General features: G+C 30.5%; 2 protein-coding genes across 2 annotated transcripts; one reads left to right on the forward strand and one right to left on the reverse strand.

Moving 5' to 3' along the window:
* Positions 1 to 3,950: 3,950 nt before the first annotated feature.
* LOC101255078 (eukaryotic translation initiation factor 6-2) lies at positions 3,951 to 7,703 on the forward strand. The gene is made up of 8 exons (XM_004253199.5): positions 3,951 to 4,168; positions 4,588 to 4,636; positions 4,714 to 4,810; positions 5,161 to 5,246; positions 5,343 to 5,387; positions 6,279 to 6,409; positions 6,943 to 7,053; positions 7,253 to 7,703. The coding sequence occupies exons 2-8, from the start codon at positions 4,627 to 4,629 to the stop codon at positions 7,508 to 7,510; spliced, it is 738 nt and encodes a 245-aa protein (XP_004253247.1). The 5' UTR covers positions 3,951 to 4,168; positions 4,588 to 4,626; the 3' UTR covers positions 7,511 to 7,703.
* Positions 7,704 to 8,334: 631 nt separating this feature from the next.
* Positions 8,335 to 12,907, reverse strand: LOC101254774 (ubiquitin-like-specific protease 1D). The gene is made up of 8 exons (XM_004253198.5): positions 12,670 to 12,907; positions 12,005 to 12,178; positions 10,543 to 11,056; positions 9,314 to 9,481; positions 9,099 to 9,230; positions 8,934 to 9,015; positions 8,754 to 8,867; positions 8,335 to 8,636 (listed from the first exon to the last, which is right to left on the reverse strand). Exons 1-8 carry the CDS (start codon positions 12,734 to 12,736, stop codon positions 8,505 to 8,507), a joined length of 1,383 nt encoding a protein of 460 aa, XP_004253246.2. The 5' UTR covers positions 12,737 to 12,907; the 3' UTR covers positions 8,335 to 8,504.
* Between the last annotated feature and the right edge of the window lie 4,939 nt (positions 12,908 to 17,846).

Raw genomic sequence — 17,846 nt, forward strand, 5'->3', positions numbered from 1 at the left:
AAATTTTGGGCGAAATTAACGTCAAAAAATAGGCAAAAATTTAGGGAAGGACAAAAATGCACCAATATTGCAAACATGAGGACTATAAGTGCTCCATGTGAAAAATCAAGGATCACTTTGAGCCTTAACCCAAAGATGAAGTATTATTTTGAGCCTTTCCTCCAAAAAAAATTTCAGAGCAGCCCATAGATATAGCAAGTCATGAATTACCTTATTCTTCTTTCTTTAGTTTGAAGTATATTTGTTCTTTAAGTTGTCAAATACTTAATGGAAAGAAAGATGTTTTGTATATTATGATTGTCATAGTTAGTAGCAAATTACAATTACGAATTTTCAAAGGCTAAGAAACAAACATAAAATACTAAAAATTATTAAGTAAAACGGTGCATTTAAACTGTTTGATAAAATGCCTAAATGAACATTTCAAAAATTAGAAAGAGAAAAAAGGAAATCAAATTTTTTTTTAAAAAAAATAGTCTTTTCAATGTTTTTTCATTGTTGGGATCCTCAAATTTATCTCTGATGTGTCTAATTTGGATGTATCTCACGCATTTTGTCAGGTAGGATTCGAGTGTCTTTTTATAGTTAAGGTGTCAATTTGTGCAGTGACAAAGTTAAAAGGTCAAAGTTATAATTTGAAGTCAAGTTAAGGATCCAATTATGTGTTATGCCTATAATATATGTTATATATATAAGAATATACATATCCATCATTAATTTATATTTATATAACAATAAAAAATAATGATAATATTTTTATTTTTATTTTTTTCTGAATTGAAGTAGGAAAAATATTTGCTAATTTTTAAAAAATATTATTAGAAAAAGAATATGTCAAAAATAAAACAATAATATATTTATTTCGAAATGAGTATTTTTGACCCATTAAATAATAATAAGGACATTTTTGAACCAAATTATTGTCGATAAGGCACTTTTGGACTGAACTACGAAAGAAGGGCATTTTTTCCTTACGTATAGTTTAAGGGTATTTGAAGTCAAAGTATTGATGGTAAGGATATAATTTAGCCAAACTATAAACGGATGACATTTTTGTTACTTTCATATAGCTTCGTTGGACGTGTTCCTTTGACATGTTTCAATCGTCAGCTTTCTTCTTCTCAACATTTCTGACCCTTTTCGTAAAACTAATTTCAAATAATTTTTTTATTTTATTTTTTTAAACTCATGTATTTAATTTTTCACATATACATTATTTTTTGAATTCTTTGATTATTATTATTTGACTTTTTTATTATTATTTTATTTTTTCTTTCAACTTTTGGTGTAAAAATAAGAGAAATAAAAAGAAAGAAGTGAGAATAATAAAAGAGAAAAGGAATTTAAAACTAATTTTCTATATTGTAATTTAGCTTTTATATATGTGAACTAAATTTGGGGCATCTATAATAATTTTTACAAAAAAATGATTTAATAAATAAATTTGACCAGCAAATTAAAAAAAATTACCTAATTTTATTTGACAGAAAAATTGAAAATTTAAAAAGACCTTTTTAGTCTTGTGATTTGAAATTAAACTTATGCAATATACTAAAATACTCTTTAATTTTGTTACCTTAAACATGTTACTTAAAAAATTAAAATTAAAATGTTGGCCCAAAAAATTGACCATTCTTTTTTAAATATAATAATAATTATAATAATAATAATAAGAAGTCACTCTTTTTTAAATAAACTTAAATATAAAAAGACGTTTAAGTTAAAGCTCCATGACATAATTTTATGGGACTCCATATCAGAGTTGTTTATAGAGTTGAAGTTTTGTTTGAATATGCTATCTATATTTAAAAGTATTTCTTTTTTTTGCTAGTAGACTATAAAATTTCATAAATTGTAAAAATTATTAAGATAACTCCAATTGGTTATATATATAACCTTGCCAAATAAGCAAAAGTTCAAAATAGAAATATAATACACATCTACCACAAAGTTATTATAACAAAAAAAATACAATATTTATTAATCAAACTTTAGTTTAATAAAATAATAAAATTGAACACGAATTGTAGATTATAGTATACTACTCCTTTATATAATCCTCTCACATACTACAGACGATTAACAACTTTCTCACATTCATCATGCATTTCTCAATATAAATGATATACATGTTGTTAAAAATAGTAATATCAATTATAAATTTAATTGATAAGAATAATAGTTATATATGATATAACTGGTTTAAAAGTTTGTAAGGATAACAATATCAACTATAATATTATTTACATATATAATAAATGATTATAAGATATAAAATAGTGGATTTTTTATTTTTACGAAATACAAACAAGTAGATCAATTTCTATAATTGAAAAATATATAAAACTAAATATTCAAACACCAATTTTATTTCATTATTTTTAAATTATGAGATAAAATCACGTGTCCAAACGCTAATTAAGAGGGTGTCTCCATTGACTTCTGAAAGTATTTGGTAAATATAAAATAGAATAACTTAAAATAAGTTAGACCATCTCCAATCCCACTCTATTTTACTCTCCATTCTCTATATTTGGTGAGTAAAATAGAGAATGGACTCTCCAATCACCCTCTATTTCACTGTTTATTCTCTATATATATAGAGAGTTGAATATTAGTTCTCCAAACTATTCTCACTCTCTATTTCACTTTTTCATTATTTTATTATTTTCTATTATTTTGTTATTAACATATTATTTTTCATATAAAGTTATGAATTAAATCTCTAATATTTGAAATTTTTTTAAATGTAATATGATATTTTTTACAAATATATATTATTTAATATATACTACATATATTCCGAATTAATAATATTTTATTTAATTTAATTTTTTGTCAATTTAATATAATTTAATTTTATTATTAATTTTCACTATAAAAAATGCACGGTTTTAAATGGTCTATAATTGTTCAAAATATTCGTAATTGACGTTCTCAATAGAAGAAATATTACACGATGAAAGAATAATTGAGTCGAAAAGATGTTGAACGTACATTCGGAGGTTTGCAATCACGTTTTGCAATTATCATAGGATAATCACGTTTTTTTTGGAAAAAAGAAAGTGCTACATGATATAATGACTACATGTATTATATTGCACAACATAATTGAGGATACACGTAATCTTAATGCACCAATTCAAGATGTCGTAAAGGCTCCAATCGCAACAAAAAAAATGGTGATAGACGAAAATCTTCAATTGGAACAATTTTTAGCTAGACATTAAAAAATTACGGACAAAAATGCTCATTTTAAATTCCATTATGTGTTAATAGAATGTGAGCAAAGTAATACTAATATTGAAAGTTGTGTACTTATGTAATGCTAGTATAATCAAATTTCATTAATAATATTGAAAGTATATATGTAATGCTTGTATAATCAAATTCAATTAATGATTTCACTTTTATTTAAATTGTTCATTAATTTGTTTATTACATAATATTTGCTTTAAGGTATGTTATTTAGAAATTTATAATAAAATATAATTTTATATTAAAAAAATTGTAAAAAATAAAAATTTATATACATGAAAATAATATAAAAATGATTATTTCGAAAAAAGAAACAATGGATTTATATTATTAAATAAGAAAATAGGACTGAAATAGAAATAATAATATAATATTAAGAAGAGAGAAAAAGTAAAAAGAGAATTGAGTTGGAGTTGGATAAAAAGGCTATATTTGGAGAGTGAAATAGATTACAGGGTTGGAGATGCCCTTAGAAAGTGTTTGACTAGATGAGATTCATGGGTTCAAAAGAATCCACTAGATTTTCTATATTTGTATTAAAAAGTTAAATAATACATATATATATATATATATTAACTCGTGAATTCCTAACAAAACTAATTAATGACTAAAAATAAAGAAAGGGTCGTGAAATACTTTTCACACCGATGTTTCGAGTGTGTACATAGCAACTAGCAAGTATTTTTTCACTCACTTTTCTTGATTAGCAAACATACTTGAGGTTCAAGTAAAACCAGGCCCAAACCCTTTTTAGTATTTGGACTATATAACCAAATCGTAGGCCCAAATTTTCTCTATTTATTCCCCTCTCTCTCTCTCCAATAATCAAATCGCTGCAAACGTTCACCGCTGTGAAACCTTTTCAGCCGCCGAGTTCCTCAAAATATCTTTTTTTCGCCCAAATCCAATCGTAAAGTTCATCTCTTTCTCTCTCTGCCTTCCTGTTTTTCACGATGCAAAAACCCTAATCATGATTTATTTAGCGGTCTTCTTATATGATTTGTCATGATTTTGTTTTCTGTTTTTTTTTTCGTTTGTTGTCTGATAATTTATCGAAATGATAAGGAAGAAAAAATGAGTTCAAAGATGAAATTTTTGTTCAGTTATAGATTTCTTGTTATTAATTAGATTAACTTTTTGAATGAAAGCGAAAAAGAAAGTTCAAAGATGGAATTTTTATTTAGTTCCATTTTCTGTTTCTTAATTAGATGATATAGAGGATTCATAAAGTTGAATCCAACTAGTTTGGTATTGAAGGTAGAGTTTATTAATTGAACATCATATTTATCTTCCTTTGTTAATAGTTGTGTCATTTGTGGTTATTGACAGATCTTTCAAGCTCCAAGCAATTCTGTTTTTTTACTAGCAATGGCAACTAGTGAGTAATTGATCAATTGCCAAATTGGATATTAATTTTGTTATGCTATTTTTCTAATGTTTTTTACTTAATTGCAGGACTTCAATTTGAAAACTCGTGTGAAATTGGAGTTTTCTCAAAGCTGACCAATGCATATTGCTTGGTAGCTATTGGGGGTTCTGAAAACTTCTACAGGTTTGTTTTTTTCAATCTTGAAGTTATCTATTTCTTAATAGTATTTGGTAATATTGGAAAGTTATTTAGTTTGAAACTAAAAGATTTGAAAAAGAATCATTGGAGCTGAGCATTCAAAATTTCCAAGATGAGAACACGGAAATCAGAGATAAAGATTGAATAAGTACTTGAGCTAGGAATATGGGAAATTACAATGAAGAAAGTGGGAAATGGATAGCCTTTTCCTCGTTCACTATTTAGGAACTTTAAAAATAGACTCCAATGTCTAGGCACAAATATAAAAGTTGTTATAATCTAGTTTTCAGGTTCTCAACTCAATGAAAATGATGTGATCTGTATATTTTTTCCAGCACATTTGAGTCTGAGCTATCAGGCATTATCCCAGTGATCAAAACCTCTATTGGAGGAACAAGGATAATTGGAAGACTCTGCGCTGGTACTTGACAACAACTCTAGCTATCTTGGAAATTTAATGTCTAGTTTCTCAGTGACTCTATTGGTTAACTAATTTCACTTCTCTGACTTTGTGCAGGAAACAAAAATGGTCTTCTCTTGCCTCACACTACTACAGATCAAGGTAATAATATATTCTCCATGCTCTAGAAACATCTTTCTTATTTGCGATGTGATTAACAGTAATTTCAACAAGTGGTGCACTTGTAAATCTTTGAGGTAAAGATCCTTAACTGGACTAGTATTCAATGGGTAGAAATCCATGTTTTTGTGCACTGTGCTATTTTTTATTAACAGTGTTATCCCGGTATTTCATCGGGTACTTATGTTTTGTTTCTGCTGTGGTATGAACCCTGGTATCAGAGGTTCACACCCTTGGGCCTTCTGGATGTGTTATACCGTTGTTTGTTATGATGATAAGTCTTAGAGATACTTTTGGTGGTTTAATCATCTGTTATACTTGATACCTACATATGTATTACCTATATCTTTTGCCCTTGTTATGTAGTATGTACCACCTTTCTTGACTTATTTGTTTTTCAATTAGGTTTGATGAACTTAGATCATGTTTGGGTTGACTGATTTCAAATTGGATAATTTGATAACAATTTTTATTGCCTATGTTAAACTTGACAATATGTAATTGTCTTTACAACAAAATAAGTGTTTGGACCTTCAAAAGAAAAAATAAGGCTCACCTAAATTGATGGAAGTTCTGAATCCATAAAATATGGTAAAAAGCGTAACAATTCCTTGTGTAGCATTTCTGGTTTTATATTTTCTTTTTATGTAGTAGGATTGATTGACAACAATAGTGAAAATGAGAATGCGTCAAAAAAACTTGAACATACTAGTCCTTAATTGTCACTTGATATGATGATATCTCATGCTCATTTAGTGTAACAGAAGTTCTGCTTGAAATATTTAAATTCTTTTCTCACTAAAGCTGAATTGACTTCTATCGCTCTCATCTTTGACTTTGGTTCTGCCTTTTTATTTTTGTTTCTGCTGGTAGAACTTCAGCACTTGAGGAACAGTCTGCCAGATGGAGTTGTGGTCCAGCGCATTGATGAGCGATTATCTGCCCTGGGCAACTGCATTGCTTGCAACGATCATGTTGCTCTGACACATACAGATCTTGACAAGGTAAATAATCTGTTTGGCTACTTTTTGCGGCAAATTGGAATGATATTGTGTAGATCTCTGATGTTTATTCCCCTCCCTGTTTATTAATGTCGAGGCATAAGCCAATTATTGTGTATTTTTGGATACAAATGGTCGGCATCTCATCTATAGTTTGTCTTATATAGAGAACTCAAGAACTCGTGAGATTAAACAAGTTAATCCTTGTCATAGAGTATTGCATTAGTGTGTTTTTCCAATATTCAGGAATGTGTAACGGGAGAAACGTTCTTCATAGATTATAGTCTCTACTCTCTATTAATGCAGTATAATGCTACAATGTCTGTAGGAGTTCTCTCTGCCTTGTTTATATTTTGCTCAACTTTGTTTATTTTACTCTTAGGTCAATTGTTTATGCTCCTCATATTAGTGCCTCGATCCTTTACTTTTCGTTGTATTCCTATTGTTTTTACCTCAACTAGTTGCGAGTTGCTCTTCTCATCATTTTGATTAATTGGGTTCTGTCACCTAAGATTGTCAAATGTAATTTTTGTCAGGAAACGGAAGAGATGATTGCTGATGTTCTTGGTGTGGAAGTTTTCAGGCAAACAATAGCAGGGAATATTCTTGTTGGCAGCTATTGTGCTATCTCAAACACAGGAGGTTTGGTAAGTAGGCAATCTTAAATGGAGGGAACAGGGTGATGGAGGAACAATCCTAATGCATAATATACATAAACAAGAATATAAGTGTTTTCATAATATACCATTATCACTAAGTCATACTTGTCACATCAGTTTGTACTTAGCTATGGTAAATTCATATTGTTTTGTTGCCTCATCTCGCTAAGACTTCTTTTTGGAGCAGGTACATCCTCATACGTCCATTGAAGACTTGGATGAGCTTTCAACTCTTCTTCAGGTTCCTCTGGTTGCAGGAACTGTGAACCGCGGTAGTGAAGTGATTGGTGCTGGATTGACTGTCAATGACTGGACAGCATTTACTGGCTCGGACACTACGGCAACAGAGCTATCTGTTATTGAAAGTGTTTTCAAGCTGAGAGAAGCTCAACCTACTGCTATTGTTGATGAGATGAGGAAATCATTGATCGACAGTTATGTCTAAGTTATTATTTAAATTGTATGTACTACAAAATTATGGGTTGCTGCTTTAATTGTGTTTCCTATGTTAAATGGTCTCACTTGATAAAAAGCAGATTTATGTTTTTAATCTTATTTGCGTTTTCTGTTTTTCAAATGTATAATGTAGTACATTTGAGTATAAGAAATTTCTATCTCCATATAATATTTTCCATTTTCATAGTGTGTGTTTTATTTTGAAGGAAAAAGGGTCTGATATACCTCTTAACTTTGTCATTAAGAGCTGATATACCCTTTGTTATGAAAGTGGCTTATATATATCCCTACTTGTAAACAAATGGCTCACATTTTCCTCTAACGGAAATGAAAAAAATAATAATTTTCAATCTAAATTTTTATTATTTTTTTCTAAAAAATATAATCCCATATGAGTAAATTTAAGTCAAACATATTTTTTTGACTTTTTTTGTTTCAATGACTAATTTATAATTATTATTTTGATAATCAAATTTATTTATATTTCACTAATAATCTTGTAAAATTGTAGATGACCAAATTTTTTTCGAATACGAAATTAAATTACAATACACACAAAAAAATAGTTTAATTTTTTTTCTTTAAACTATTTTGAATCTAAAAATTGCTTATGACTTATGGCCAGTTGGCTCACTACAAGAACTTACGTATCATCTTATTCAAGTGGGGATAAGAACATACATGTTCTATAGCTTTGAACATGGTTAAAGTCTTCAAGAGCAACAATGTTATTAAATTAGTTAATTTTTCTACATCTATAATCTCTGCATTATTAATACAAATTCATTGCAAAAAAAAAAAGTGAAACAGGAATTTAAAGAGGACATGTATATTTACACTATAGCTATGCCGACCATAATTAACAAAAATACAAAATAAACATCAATTTGAGCCTTAATTAATCATATCCACCATTGTCCAAAAACCTCAACCAAAATAAGCCTTAAAATCCTGCACAAATGCTATGTCACTGGCAAAGCTAGCTAGGGATCTATACACACTACATCTCCGTCATCTAGGAAGCATTCATCAGAATCAGAAGTACTTCCAGAAGCCGATTGCACTTCTTGGAGAAAACATTCCAACCGTTCAGGAGTAAACCAGTCTTCTGTCATCTATGAAACAACACCAAATTGCAAAAAACATCCCATTATAATGACGACTACACAAATTCCTGATATGTTAAAAGGTAAGGAGGAACTGGTATCAAAGTATCAGACAGAGGAACTCACAAAGTATGGGTATCCCTTTGAAATGCTGAAATTTTCAGGAGCACTCTCTAAGAAGAGGTTTATATAGTACAAGACAAAATTGCCACAGTCTTCATCATTTTGCTGCTGCGGAACCTGAAACTTTTTATATGAGCAAGTATCGCAAAAGGACTGAGATTAGACTACAGAGAATATTATCACCTTTGGAATCATTAGAGGGATTTTCATGATCTGGTCCTTTGTCTCTGGCCTCTGTTCTGCCTTGAATAGGTCTATAACAAATCTGCAACAGGAACACTGCTATCTTAATGGATTATCATTTCAAAGTAAGCCCAGAATGAGATATTTGGCTGAGAAAAAAAATACTTTCTGATCCCAGGGTCAAATCTCTCGGGGTTCGCCATGTGCAAAGAATCAAGCAACAACATACAAGGACTTCTTTCTTTAGATTGTAAACTTTCACCAAGGTGACAAAAGATCAGGAGACTCCAGTGACCCCTAAGAATGTGAGGATTCAGTCAGAGACATGTAAAATGTAGAATTCTGCATCATACATTTAGTACATATGAAGAAATACTTACCAGAGAACAATGGGAACAAAAACATACTCTTTTGAGAATATCTTCTTTTTCGCAATCCAGTTCAACACCTTAGCTTTGTGAGAACGTTCCGAGTACAAGGAGAACCACAAGCTGTCAAGGTACGTAAATGTGTTTCTCCTATCTTCCGGATGCAATTTCCATATGCTCCTATATGAACCACACAAAGTTAGACTTGAAAAAAATGATAAGAGTTTGTGTACCAAAGAAATATAGAGGTCTTAACATTAAGGGGTGTAGGAATTGGAATCTAACTTCAGCGGGAAACTGATCTGGCAGCTTGCTTTACAGGAAGACTCCATATGGGTAAAATGGGTACATGGAATCTACTTTAGGGAAGATATCAATATCTGGAATCACAGGGCTCCCTTGGATTGTAGCTGGTATTGGAGAAAATTGAATTCACTGAAAAACAGAATCGGAGAGTGGTATGCTCGGGGATGTTACAACCTCACTGCAAAAGGAACTTACTCTATATCTAGGAGCTACATGGCACTAGCAGGGGATCAGGTGAAGTGAGATGTTTTAGGGCTTGTCTGGAATAGTGTCTCGTCCCCCAAGCATAGATTTATTATTTGGCTTGATGAGCACTAAAGACTGGTAACTAAAAGAAGACTAGCTCATATTTATAAATATGTTGAAGATATGTCATGTTGCTTGAGTGATTCACAAGATGTGGAAACTAGCCAACATTTGTTTGAAACAGATGGAAATGATAGTATTCATCATTTACCTCGGGCTGTTTGAAACAGATGGAAATGAAGTAAATATGCTTCCTCCTTTCTGTCAAATCTTGGAGGGGCTAAAAAAAGCTTTTTGGAGGGTACTGACATCTCTACATTTAGCACAGCCCAGGAAAGGAAGCATCCTGCTCACGCAGGGTATGTGGAAGGGCCACACCCTAAGGGTGTGATGTAGGTTGCCCACCATGATGCATCAACGGCTGATTTTTACGACTCGATACAGAGACAACTTTACCATTTCTCCAAGACTCCCCTTCACCGACCTCTCTACATTTACTTCTCTTCATCTTTTGCTTCCTTACCATACAAGGAATTGCCTATTTAACTACCAGTTACTTGCGCTTCACCAACCTTTCCTCACCCCAATCAAATTGCATTAGAATATGACGTTTTACAGGAAAAGGATAAAGCAATAAAAACTTACTATATGACGTTTTACAGGAAAAGGATAAAGCAATAAAAACTTACTCCAAGTAAAGCTCAAATTTCGATGAGCCTAACCCCTTTTGACTGTTGTTCCTCCTTGATTGACCATGACAACGAGAAGCACGCAGTGGGATAACTTCAGAATCCGTTGAATCAGCTGTTATCCTACTTTTTGATCTTTTTCGTGAATGTGGTCGTGGTTTGATCTGCGAACAACAAGAAGCTTGCTGTTGGATAGCTTCAGAATCCGTTGTATTAGCTGTTATCTTATTTTTCTTTCTTTTTCGTGGATGTGGTCGTGGTTTGGACTGCAAAAAACAAGACGCTTGCTGTGTAATAACTTCAGAATCTGTTGTATTAGCTGTTATCTTACTTTTCGTTCTTTTTTGTGAATGTGATTGTGGTTTGAACTGCGAAAAACAAGAAGCTTGCTCTGGGATGACTTCAGAATGGGTTGTATCAGCTGTCACCCTACTTTTTTGTGTTGATGGCCGTGATCGTGATCTGAACTGGGACCAACTTGGGAGTTCTGTATGATTCCTTTCCTGATCAGTCACTGTGGTGAAAATTGAGCAATCAGCTTTGCAACTTTGAAATAACTAGCATAATGTTTATTTCCAATTCTGGGAGGGGGGAGCAAGATTGCTCCTTCTCACTCACTTTTTCTTTGATCAGGTAAAGTTAGATTTCATTCAATATGCATCCAGGGAATAAAACTGAGTACAAAAAAGAAGTTAGCTCCCGGTCATTCTTAAATCCTGTCTTCTTTCTAGTTCTTATAAGGTGAGATACGCCTATATAAAAACTAATGCTGATTCTCACCCCCCACAAATCATAATACGGAAAAAACTGAGTAAACAGATATGTGACCTTCAAATGGATAATATCATTGGTCAGTAGCTTAATCATTGTTCTGACATCAATCAAAGAGCTAAACCCTTCCACATCACCCACCCCAACAAATGAACACCCCCTTTGTGTGAAAGTTTCTAATCTTAGAAGAGGTTTGTTATCTAATACATTGGTTCCATTAATTTTGCTTTGTTATGCCTCTGCCTTGGGTGATTCGTACGTATGTAAAAAAAAGCATATAGCAGGAAGTTCTCTGTTAATTAGGATAGAACTCAGTGAATCTATGACAGCAGCAAGCAAACAGACAATACAAGGTATTACTGTGACAGAATTCATAGGTGTGAAAAAGTGCAAATACGAAATTATAAGGACTAGAAATGTACCTTACCCAGAAAATACATAGAATCTTACACCAGAGATTGTAATTTAACACTCATTAGATAAACTCCTCTTGTCCCAAACTAAAATCAAATAGGTCTTATTTAAGTATTGATCCGAATTTGAAGAAAATTAATTTTACATCAAATCAAATAGACAATATGAAGTTTATAATGTGTAGATAAATGCTTTTTCCAATAATTTTCCGAGATAAGGATACACAAGTCAGCAACCTGATAAAACAATATCTAAGATTGCAGGATATTAGTAGTACCAGAATTTTGTAGTCTCTCCTTTGATTTTTGGAGTCGAGGAACATTTTTAGACAACGAGCAGTTTTGATACAAATTCCGTGTTTCTCCAGGAACATGGATGCCTTTTAGCTTTTGATTTGCAGGAACATGTATATCAACTTGCTGATGATTCACAATTCCAGGTGCAGAAGATTCTACAGCAAACCAAGAAATTGAATTTCCAAATAAACTATGGTTCCATATTAAAAATGTCATTTTTCTATAGTAGTTGACACCATAAAAACCCAACATGATCTGGGAACACCAAAATACTGCTTAAAAGGGCTACTATAACATTGCTTGGTCTTTCCAAAAACTAAAAACATACTCATGCAAAATATAAGGAGGTTCTTCTACTTGCTTCCATTGATACAAACAATAACATCAAAGAAGTTGTTGTAGAAGAAAATGTAAGGAGACCAAGTTCATTTTGAGCATATAACTTCCTTTGGCTTATGAAATCAAACAAATGTAGAACATTATCAAGGTACTCACACCTACAAACTTATCATTAGCATAAATTCTACTACAATGTCACAATTTTCCATAACTTGTATTAGCATCAAACCCTAGTTCGTCGTTCGCCCAAAAAAAAATCAATTTCAAAGTGAAATTCGAAAACTTGTGCGTAGTGAAGTTTGATTACCTGAAGGATTATGAAGAAGGGGATTGTTAGTGCTCTTCATCTTCACTCCACGCTCCCGCTTTGACATTCTTCTCAACTCGACGATGAAGAAGGGGGTTGTTTTCTTTTAACTCCACTAAAACCTCATTAGATTTATACTCGATAAATTAATAATAATATAATTCTTTTAACGTAATATTTTCCTCTGACTCTTGATTTGCGCCAATGAAAAAACCATATATTTCAATAATAATGAGATACTTCATTTTTAGAATACCGCTACGTAAATATATACGGTCTTATTAATATTATAAATTAATATTTTTAAAAAAATATATATAGATATATAAGACACTATAATGAAACATAATTCTCTTATATTTTATTTTTTGTTATCTATCTTCCTTCCCTGCAACGTAATGGCTATAATTTTATTGTTTTTTTCTTGTTTTAAATTTCTAGATCGGTTTTATATCACATTTGTTAGGATAAAGTGTTAGTAGATATAACAAGTGAGTCGAATATAACAAGTGTTAGTAGATATACTAAGGTAGAAGCACTATACTATACCTTAGTATCTCTCTAACTTCCGATCTATATAAGACATTCAATTGCATCAAAAAAGTTTGGATATTTTCTTTTTGAATTGCACTATAAAATTGTGAAAAATTGTAGATATAATAAATATTTTCTTACGCGTAACTAATTTCAAAGACATGGTACATTCTTCAACTTCATCATCAATATTGATGCATTCATTGTACTTTATGTATGTTTAAAAAAATTTATTTGAATTCAATAAATATGATACAAAATTAATAAGATGTAATGATTTTGATGTAATCAAAATTTGCCGTTACTGAATCTCAAAACACTCTGTAAACTAATAAATATTAATTTATCAACTAAATAATATCTTTATAAAATAATAATATTTTATAATCTCACCTATATTAATTTAGTAAGATTTTTATCGTAGTACTTTTGCTCCTCAACACTAAAAATACTTTACTACAATGCATAAATAAAGTAAATATTTAATAAAAAGAAGTATATTTTAATACTAATTAACAAAACTCTTATAGTTAATATTTTCGTTAAAACAATGATAGACAAAATAAATAATAAGTAAATAAAAAAGTAATTTTGATCAAATATGAAAAATGCATTTAATTATAATTTTGATTAAATATGAGAATGCTCAAACGAATCAATATGAAATTGTAATCTATAAACTAGTCTTATTAAATTCATAAAATATCTTGTGAATTATTCTTTACTGTAGAACTCCTGATAATTTGTCTATTTGATGTCATATGCTTCTAACGCAAATAGTCAAATTACAATCTTTGAAATCAATTTAGGGAAAATGTAAGCATATGTTGCCAAAATAATTATGAATTTGTACTATTTATAAATTTATTTAAATAAATTAATTTTAGAGAGAGTTATTTGTTAATAATAAAGTCAATATATATCAATATTTACAATATTTAAAATGTAAATTGTTTAACATTTAAAGCTTGTTTGAATTGAACTAAAAAAAAGTAATTTTCAAGTAAAAAATATAACAAGTCAAACTTAAATAACTTCGAAATCAAAAAATAAAAAGTAAAAACAGAGAGAAACTTACTTTTAAATTCACTTTTTTTAAGTCATTATAAATTTATTCTCAATTATTTTAAATTTTATCAAACACTTGTAAAATTAAAAAATGACTTAAACATAGATTTCATCAACATTTAAGTTCATTTAAATATGCTAGATTGTTGAAAATTAAAAAAAAAAACTTAAATAATTCAAATATATAATTAAGAATAAAATTTTAATAAAATTTTAATTCAAACACAAAATAAAAAAATAAAGAACTAAATATCTAATAACCGTATATTAACTCGTCAGTAGAATAAGTGCATCACGTTATTATTGATTATTGTGCCTATGAAATATCATCTCAATGGCAGGTTTGTCATAAGTTAATTAAGTGGTCACTATAATGGGAGAAATTTTTTTATTACCGTTGAGGTCCAATCAATAAAGATTGTGTAAGATTTTGTTTATTTTTTGATATATAGATAAGGAGTTAATACCTCGTATAGTCATTAACTATGCATTTTTCTCTCAGAAAGTTACTCAATTTTCAATTTTCACTCAAAAGTTACTCAACTATTGTTTTCTTTCACAGAAAGTCACTCAACTTTGAATTTTAACTCAAGAGTCACTCAACTATCTACTCTTTCCTCAAAAAGTCACTCAACTATCCATTCTTTCCTCACAAAGTTACTCAATCTATTAAATTATTTTTTAATTAAAAATTGTTGATATTAATTATTTATATAACAAATCAAAAATTTTTAAAAATAAATTAAATCATTTAGTGATCCACCCACCTAACCCGACCCATTAAAAAAATATGATATGACCTATTTTATTTTGTCTTTAATCCTAAATTAATCCCTCTCTTTAAACCTTGAATTAGGATTAAAGACAAAATAAAATAGATCATATCATATTTTTTAATGGGTCGAGTTAGGTGGATGAATCACTAAATGGTTTAAATGGTATTTTTATTTTTTAAAATTTAGTTTGTTATATAAATAATTAATATCAATAAATTTTAATTAAAAAATAATTTAATAGATTAAGTGACTTTTTGAGGAAAGAGCGGATAGTTGAGTGACTTTTGAATTAAAATTCAAAGTTGAGTGACTTTCTGAGAAAGAAGTGCATAGTTGAGTGACTTTTGAGTGAAAATTGAAAGTTCAGTGACTTTCTGAGAGAAGAGTGCATAGTTGAGTGACCATCTGAGATGTTAACTCTATAGAAAAGTGAGTTATTTTATGTACTTTTTTCACTTTAAAGTAGAAACTTTTTAAACAAACAAAAGAGAGAAAATATACTTGTGTATAAATTGAGTTGAATAAATATAAAAAATGTAGGAAAAATTATATGTATTTGTTACTTTTTCAATATTATTAATATGATATTAATTTATGAAATTATATCGGAATATTAATGTTGTTGTAGTTGTATGTTAGTTTAACAAATATATTATAATACTCCTATGATAATTTTTTGTGTATGCATGTTGTGTTTTTTCTTTAAAAAAAAAAGGTTAAACTCATTGGTGGCCCCTTAAAATTGGTATCGAGTTTCGCATAGGCACCTTAATTAGACGATGTTCATTTTAGACACTTTAAGTAGGATCCTATCATGTCATTTTGACATTTTTTGTTGAGTTGACATATTATATGCGTTAAACTTACTTTGAGCGCGTGAAAGACATAATTTTATGATTTTTAAATTTTCTTTAAATTTCTTTTCGTCCTTCTCTCTCCTTTCTACACTTACTCCACCATATACCACCATCTTGCCACCATTGTATATCCAACTTTCTCCTCTCTTTGTCATTTCTTGATGTGAAAAATTAAATTAATTATATATATCAAGAAAAATAATTTCAGAAAGGACCAAAAAATATGTCTAGAGCATATATCTTATTCATGTAATCAAATTATTCTACCTAATTTTTTTCATAGTTTCTGTAGGGAATAAATCCGTAACAGAAATAATATTTGCGGTAATAAAGGCAATAAATGTGGAACACAACAATACGGTTAATTAAAGAGAATAAAAGAGAAATAATGACACCAAGATTTTACGTGGAAACCCTCCTAATTAAGGAAAAAATCACGACCCGAGAGGAGCAACGAATATCACTATAGTAAGGATTTTACACTTGTATGTCTGAGTAAAACTCCAAAGACCACTACACATTCAAAAGAAATAACACTCTTTTGATTTTTCCACTTCACTACAATATCGCTCACACTCTCTATTTTTCCTCATTATGTTCCTCTGTGATGCCTCACTCTTCTTTCTCTCCTTTGTAATTCTTTTTGGTGAATTTAGAATGAAGAATTGCCCTCCCTTTTATAGAGAACAAATACACTACCCTCCAGATGTGCTACAGAAGAAAAATATTTTTTTCTTCTTCATAGCTTACCTACTCTGCCAAACTTTGAAATTGGCAGAAAACAATTTTTTCTTCTTCATAGCTTACCAACTCTACCAAACTTTGAAACTGGCACAAAGTTATTCAAAGTTTGGTACATGGGGATGGACCCCACAATCTCCCCCTCCAGTCCCATTCACCTGAAGGAGGTAGCTCTAGGTTTCTAGCTTAAGTGCATGCTGACAAGTTCTTTACATAACTTAAACTTGTCTTTTGATACCACCTTGGTCAACATATCTGAAGGGTTTTCAGTAGTAGGGATCTTCATGACCTGCATAGATCCGTCCTCTATCTTTTCACGAATTCAGTGATATATTACGTCGATATGCTTCGTCCTTGCATGATACATGGTGTTCTTGCTCAAGTCTATTACTGTCACAATAGACGACATACTCCTTCTAATGCAATCCAAGTTCTTGAAGAAATCGTTTCAGCCATACCATCTCTTTGCCACCTTCTGTAGTTGCAATATATTTTGCGTCAGTTGTAGAGAATGCGACACACTTCTGCAACTTTGACTGCCATGATATAGCTCCCCCTGAAAATGTAAACAAATATCCAATAGTGGATTTTCTATTATCGAGGTCACCTGCCATATCAGCATCAGTATAGCCCTTCAAGATTGGATCAATTCCTTTAAAACACAAGCAATCTCTTGTGGTACCTCTTAGATACCTGAGTATCCACTTAACTGCCTCCCAGTGTTCTTTTCCAGGATTTTCAAGGAATCTGCTAACAACACCAACTGTTTGAGCAATATCAGGTCTTGTACACACCATCCATACATCAAACTCCCCACTGCTGAAGAATAAAGAACTTTAGCCATTCCCTCTTTCTCCTCTTTTGTTGTAGGACACATCTGTTTGCTCAACTTCAGATGACTCGCAAGTGGCGTGCTAACATGTTTAGCACTCTTCGTGTTGAAGCGTTCTAGTACACGGTTCTAGTACACGTTCAATGTACTTCTCTTGAGATAGCCACAACTTTCTTTTTGTTCGTTTTCGAACAATCTTCATCCCTAGAATTTGTTATGCTGGGCCCAAGTCTTTCATGTCAAATGACTTGGACAAATCTTTCTTCAACTTTGCAATCAGCTCTTTATCTTGTCCTACAATTGACATGTCATCCACATATAACAACAAAATAATAAAATTATTGTCAGAAAATCTTTTGAAGTATACAC

This window comes from Solanum lycopersicum, chromosome 2 (assembly GCF_036512215.1).
Source record: "Solanum lycopersicum chromosome 2, SLM_r2.1".
NCBI lineage: Eukaryota > Viridiplantae > Streptophyta > Magnoliopsida > Solanales > Solanaceae > Solanum > Solanum lycopersicum.